At 32.7% G+C, this 6,813-nt stretch overlaps 1 protein-coding gene across 2 annotated transcripts; it reads right to left on the bottom strand.

The window, feature by feature from the left end:
- Nucleotides 1-378: 378 nt before the first annotated feature.
- LOC132174612 (purple acid phosphatase) lies at nt 379-4,614 on the bottom strand. 2 transcript variants are annotated; one of them, XM_059586248.1, is made up of 9 exons: nt 4,413-4,614; nt 4,041-4,280; nt 3,661-3,861; nt 3,113-3,224; nt 2,486-2,715; nt 1,849-1,987; nt 1,303-1,523; nt 776-897; nt 379-673 (listed from the first exon to the last, which is right to left on the bottom strand). In XM_059586248.1, exons 2-9 carry the CDS (start codon nt 4,224-4,226, stop codon nt 475-477), a joined length of 1,410 nt encoding a protein of 469 aa, XP_059442231.1. In that variant the 5' UTR covers nt 4,227-4,280; nt 4,413-4,614; the 3' UTR covers nt 379-474. The 2 variants fall into 2 exon arrangements, with proteins under 2 accessions (XP_059442231.1, XP_059442238.1); XM_059586255.1 differs by having other exon boundaries at nt 4,041-4,274.
- Nucleotides 4,615-6,813: the final 2,199 nt, after the last annotated feature.

The raw sequence follows: 6,813 nt of genomic DNA, 5'->3' as shown, positions 1-6,813 counted from the left end.
TTTTTTAAAGAGAAGTTATTGTAGTATTTGAAATAGAAAAGTTTAATAGCTTAGTTTCAGTTTATGGCGCATTAAGATGCATATTTTGTTGCGACACGACAACGTTTTGGACGGCACAATGTCGTCAACATCAACAAGGGAAAAAATTTCAATTTTTTTTTTAAAAAAAAAAACTATTAATGAGTATTGCAGTAATCGATTGTATTTAAAGCAATGTTTATATACCCTTAAATTATGAAGTTTATTTGCAACCAAATATAGTATATACTTGCCCCCAAGTACCAACTTGCATGTTACTGCCCTTAATTTGCAACCAAGAGAAAGCTTTAAGAGAAAAGTTCGACAGCAAAACAGCAAAGATAAATAGAAGAGAGGCGGTGGAACAATAAAGGGTTGAAGAAAAGATTGATACCAATGTTCAACTATATCAGAATGAGATCATTTATTCCATAAAGCATACAGCAATTTATTTCATCAGGATTGGCTATTTGTGGAATCATCAACTGGATTCCAGTATCTGTTGAAAAACCACAAAGCATCTGCATCCACTGCATATCCATCTTGATTACGGTGCCAACTATAGTGAGCATGCGTTCGGTTCTTGATATCAAAGACGGCATGACCAAAACTGGCCTCACGATAAGCCGAGTACGCCGGCTGTGGTTCCGACATGCTGCACCAGACAAGAAGGCATTTACATAAACAATCTTAAACAAACAGAAAACCTCTTTACCAGTCAAGTCAACCCTATTACTCCATAATTTATTGATCTTACTTGGTTGCCAGGCCTTCAAGATTCCCTCCATCCCCAATGGTTATGTATACAGGTGCAGATTGATCCTTTACAGGAGTACAAATGCCATTTACAACATTGTATGCAATGTTGGATACTCGTTCCTGTGATATATATTTAGTTGTCAATCAACATCAGAAGAAATGGAAATCTTAGCCACAAGGCATGTCCACACATACACATTTTGAAATTAAATATTCTAGATTTGTGTCTGCTATGTGGACACACATCTCTGTCAGTTTGTTGTGCATCATTATGGGAAAAAAAAAAAAAAAAAGATTGCAGATTGCAGCATTTATGCATATTTGTTTCTCCCCTCTAAAGAATTTCCAGAGCAGCAACCAAATTCTTTGTACAATCCAGCTAAATTTTAAAACATTTGTCATACACAGAGATTTCAGGAAACAAGGATATTAATAAGAGACAGCAACTAGTACTGCACAGACAATATACCACAGTCAAACCTCATAGTTCAGTAACTAATAATATGGAAGGTAAGGAGTGCTTACAGATCGTTCATAGGCGTGAACATGACCAGCAAATACCACATCAACTTTGTACTTCACAAACCATGGCTCAAACATTACTCTCATGGTTTCCCCCTCCATATAATGATAGTTGTAGCTATTATACCAAGGGGAATGCATAAGAACGATCAACCAGGGTGTCTCAGTCCTGTTAACTTTTGGTAGTTCTTCTTCAAGCCATTTGTATTGAGGGGTATATTTACCTGAAAAAGAAAAGGTAATAACAAGTAAATTTTTCTTTCCCCTTTTTCTTTTGCTTGGAAAAATCCCTAATTTAATAGGGTCTAAGGATTGGTTCAGTTGAGCTTAGATGGGTTTGGTAAATTATATGTAAATATATGTCATCACCAAAGCACTGATACTAGCAAACAACACTATAGTCATTTAATTATCATCATGCCACATTAATGAAATAGACATAAAGACCAGTAAAAATATAAAAGGACTCAAGTAGCTAGTTTGGACATATGTCTGTGTCCATGACCATCATGCATACCAACATAACATCCAAAACGAATACATGCTTACCATATGCAGAGTAGGAAGCCAAGACTATGATGTGAGCTGAAGCTCTCTTGATTGAATACCAAAAGGGAGCAGTACTGTTTGAAGCTTTATAAGGCACATGATAACGATGGGTATATGGCTTAAAAGGTTTGGTTTCCCCCTGCAACCCAAAGACCAATCCACTTTTAGAAACTTGGAAAATTATAGAGGGTCAAAATCATATCAAAGAAGAGTAGAACTGTAAAAAGAAGTAACAATAACAGCAACATGGTTGAACTACATATTACTTTTGGCTTTTCCATGATGTAGACCTCTTATGCTCTCTTAAATTTTGGATGAAGAGAATCATTCTTATATGTAAGACTTGTGATAAAAATATAGTTACCGAAAGTATTATCTTGTCAAGTATTATGACACAGTAGCCTGTTAAGGCACTAAGAACCAGCCTTCAAATATGGGTTGAGATCCACAACAATTACTATATTTAACAATTTGTGCAGGAAATTGTTGTGGATTCCAATCCCTTATTTTTTTATTTAAATAAAAAAAGTAGTCCAACGAGTGTAACCAGAAGTTACTACTGAGAATTGCAGAACACTCTTATGTTTGACAACAGACATTTTTCTACCAAACAATGAAATATCCATTAGATTCTTACAATTTCTGGCACAAAATCAATCTCATGATTCCCTGCAGTCCATATCCATGGTTGATAAGCGACGCTTCTCTCAACGAACCTTCCCCATGTATCCCATCTAACATTGTCATGATTTGGATAGTTATCTGCATAAGAGAGGTCCCCAACAAAAAGCACTGCTTCCCCTTTCTGTGGATTTAACTCATAATGAGTAAGTGTCTTATTTGAATCAAAACTCTGACCAAGATCCCCTATAAAGAGTAACAGTTAGTTTTAAAATGTATAAACATGTTAAAAATATCTAAATACAGACCTAATATGAACGCATATGCAGAAGTGCTAAAATGAAACATTAGTCACCCTAAACTGAATAACCATCTGTTAAAAAACCAACTCATGTAGCTTCTAAATGAGATATTTTTTTTCCTTCAATCATTTACTTCTTTGTTACCACATGACATCTATGCTAGTTGCTGCTCATTGTATAGGCTAGTCTTATGCCTGCCCAATTTCCACTAGACCTTGAGGAAGCATGATGGAAACAGGGCCTTGAACCCCCTAAAAAACAAAAAACATGGACATGCTTGAACCACAATACCAAGAGGCTTTGCTGACCTCCATTTTAAAGATTTGATGCGGAACACTTACCTATGAGACCAAATGTATAAGGCACATCAGGGCCAACTTCAGGGGGAGTTGTAAACCAGAACTGCCGTGGAGTGTGGCCAATCCCAACCTCATAGTAATATTTGGTGTTGAACTGCCCAAATAGAAATCAAGCAAAATATATAAAAGCAGCTTACACATTCATAGATACAGAAGATACATGATACACAATAATGTATTGTAAGAATATCAATTAAACGATTAAATTCATTATTTTCTATCAGCTCAAACTTTTGAAATAAATAATGATTTAACATAATACAAAAAACAAAGATCATGAGCTCGAACTTAGTCTCCGTCATTCATCTCCTATTTTAATTAAATCTCCTATTTTAATTAAATATTTCGAGCATTAACCTCACTTATTTAGCGAGAATTTGGAATAAGTAAATACGCATACATATAACCATTTCAAGTAGCGACTTGAATTCCCCACTATTTTCATATAGAAGCAAACAAGAACAAAACAAAAACAGGGGAATTATGTCGTAGCAATCTAGTGAAACAATTGTATGGAAAATTCCACTCACCTTCAACTTTCTTATGGTTGTGTGGTGAATGAAACCAGAAGTGTAGTTGTAGAACTTATAGGTAAGAACTTTGCCCTTGGCCTGTTTCTTTTCCTTGCTATTTTCACTCCAATAAATCACAGTACTCGATCCTGGTTCATCCACAGTCACCCATGAGACTATCACTGCCTTCCCCTCAAGGTCTCCTTGTGTAATATGAACCTTAATTCATAACACCCACGTATCAATCAACGCAATAGAAACGCAAAAACAAATAAAAATCAAACCTTTCTCAATTGCCCATCTTCACACATAACACAATGAAAATATCAAAAAAGAAAACCCCACGAATAAAAAATCTATAACTAAAAGAAAAGGAACAACAAGGGGGAGATAAGTACTTGTTGAGGTGCATTATAGCCAGGCGGGATTTGAAAGACATCACTATCAAGAGGCATATCCATTGTCTTCTCGACTTTCCTCACAAAAGTGCTTGTCTTCCCTCCATTACACACCACCACCACACTCAAAACCAAAACCAATGCCACCAAAGAAGAACAAGAAGAAAATGAACCCAGCAGACCCATCTTGATCTTGCCCTGCACACCCCCTTTCAGCTTAAGAGCCAAGACCCTCTACTCCTTCATATATAAAGCGACTAAATTAATTTGTGGGTTATCAGAAAAATGCGGGGAATATTCATAGCTCCATACGAATATACAACACTTAGATGTCAACGAATTGAATGCTCAAAAGATAGATTTTTGCCTTACCCAGTTGTCCAAGAAAGAAAAGAAACTATATATGGTTGATGGGATAAACAATGAAGGTATAAAGTTGACCTCGGACTTTGGAGTCACGAGAAGTTATGCGTTTAATCTGGACTCTCTGCAGGGTTTGAAAATGACGACGGAAAGCTTAAGATCATATATTTGTCTTTGTGAGCTTTTGTATGAGCAATGGCGATCGCGGTAAGAAGTTAAAGATGGAGCCGGTCATGTCGGGTGAGCTATTTCTTTTCATCGTCATCAGTAATTAAAATTCAAATAATGTGATAATATTTCTCCCATAATCTTTATTTGGTTGCATTAAATACCGACATTGTAGATGATGACTTGTTTGGTATTACGTTTTTTAACTTAAAAAACGTATTTTTTTTTTTTTTTTTCAAAAGTTTTATTTTTAAATTTTTGTCAAAACGTAGTTTTGATAATTTTAAAGTTTTTTAGACCCTTAAAAACGTTTTTAATTTTTTTACCAAATTTTTTTCAAACGGACTTTTTGAATGTTAAAAGTACTTTTAGACTTCTCAAACTCAATCCTAAACACAATGATCTTATCTTTATAATTTATTTTTTATTTTAATTAAATATTACACTTATTATAATTATTAAATTAATTATTTTTTTTATGGATTTAAACTTTTAAAATAAGTAATAATTTTAATTTTAATAGAAAATTGATTCGGTTTACAATTCAAAGTTTGAATATTTTGTTATATACCAAACCAACAGCCAAAAATAAAAATGAAAAGCTATATATATCCGATTGGAAAAAGAAACAAAGGGTTACCGTCACTATTACTATTGTTGAAGTAGATTTTTTTTTTACACTTGGACCAGTTGCAAAACAAGGGGAAAAGGTTATCATAAACCATTGGCCTCCACCACATTAAAGAGCTTATAAGAGCATCTCCAGCAGTGTAGCTAAAAAAAAAGATATTAGTTATATTTAGTTATTTTGTTTTCTTTTTTTTTTTTTTGCTCCAACAGAATAGTTTCATATTAGTTATTATACCTTAACTGCTACAGTGAATAGTTTCATATTGTTATTCATTGTAGCACACTAGATTATTGAATATAATATTATTTCCATATTATTTTCTCTCTCTTCTCTATTCTCTCAATGTTTCTCTCTCTTCCCTTTTCTTTATTCATGAATTTATGATACCGATTCAAGTCTTTTTAATCACTAAAAACTCCTCCAAAAAAATTGAATAGCATGCATATAATTAAAAAACTAAAAATAGAAAAATAAAAATAAGACACAGGTATGCTGCATGAATCAATTCTTTTGCAATTTGCAAGATGATGCAAAAGCGGTCACGGATAAAAAAAAATAATAATAATAATAATATTTAATAAAATAAAGCATGAAATAAATAATCTGTTGGAGTTGGTATTAAAAAATGATTAGCTAAAATAGAGAATTGTGCTTTTTAACTCGATAGAATACCTCTTACTGCTGGAGATATGCTCTAATGCCAACGTAGTAGAATGTCTAAAAAATAAAAATAAAAAATGAAATTGAAAAATGAGTTAAGAGAGGAAGAATGTGTGTACCTTATTTTTTTGAGATATGTGCACTTTATAAATGAGAGGCTCCTATATATAGTCATAGATGCTTGCCAAGTGTCATCATGTAGCAAGGTTACTCGACCGCCGTCAATATATGTATATATCTATCTATAACAACTATGTAGTTATAGATAATGAGTCTATGACCATTTGATTTTGTGTTTTACTCTGGTAATCATGCTGATAATCATAATAATGATTTTGGATATATATATATATATATATATATATATATATATATATATTGGACTTTATTTATTTATTTATTGTCTGATATTATCCACAAGACGACATTATGAATTTACCCCTTTTTGTACACATCTTGTTAAGCAAATGCAATAATTGAGGTACCACAAAATACAAATAGGAGAGTTTCGTCTTTAAAAAAGTACACTTTTGATTTTGATTGGCAACTTTTATTATATAAAGATAAATTAATTAGAAATGCACGTGAAATAAATTATCAATCAATATATCGTACATTTAATTAGATTTATGTCAGATTGCCACGCATTTAATATTTCTTCTTTTGTATAAGATCTATTCAACAAATAAAATCTGAGCTTCCTAGATGAAGGAAAACAACTATTCTTTGAGAATTGACCATTCTGATTGATTTATGACCTAAAATTATAGGGAAATCATATATAAAATTTTTAGGTCGACGCGTTTTTTTTTTAAAATTCTTTGAGTATTTTTTTTTTGAAAATTTAGTCCCTAGGTAACTTGAAACTGCAAAAAAACTCCCTACCGTCAATTTTTGTTAACTACCGTTAGTCCACTCAAAACTCACCGTTTTATCTTATTAAAATATTAA

Source organism: Corylus avellana, chromosome ca1, assembly GCF_901000735.1.
Source record: "Corylus avellana chromosome ca1, CavTom2PMs-1.0".
Lineage (NCBI taxonomy): Eukaryota > Viridiplantae > Streptophyta > Magnoliopsida > Fagales > Betulaceae > Corylus > Corylus avellana.
The sequence above is the reverse complement of the archived record's forward strand: the minus strand, read 5'-3'. Positions and strand labels throughout refer to the sequence as shown.

Excerpts from the sequence above, each read along its gene's own strand:
- LOC132174612 (XM_059586248.1), bottom strand. The coding sequence starts at position 4,226 with ATGGGTCTGCTGGGTTCATTTTCTTCTTGTTCTTCTTTGGTGGCATTG. Across the intron at positions 1,524-1,848 it reads GGCTTCCTACTCTGCATATG|GTAAATATACCCCTCAATAC; the intron begins GTAAGCATGTAT and ends TTTCTTTTTCAG. Across the intron at positions 674-775 it reads CTTGAAGGCCTGGCAACCAA|CATGTCGGAACCACAGCCGG; the intron begins GTAAGATCAATA and ends TGTCTGGTGCAG.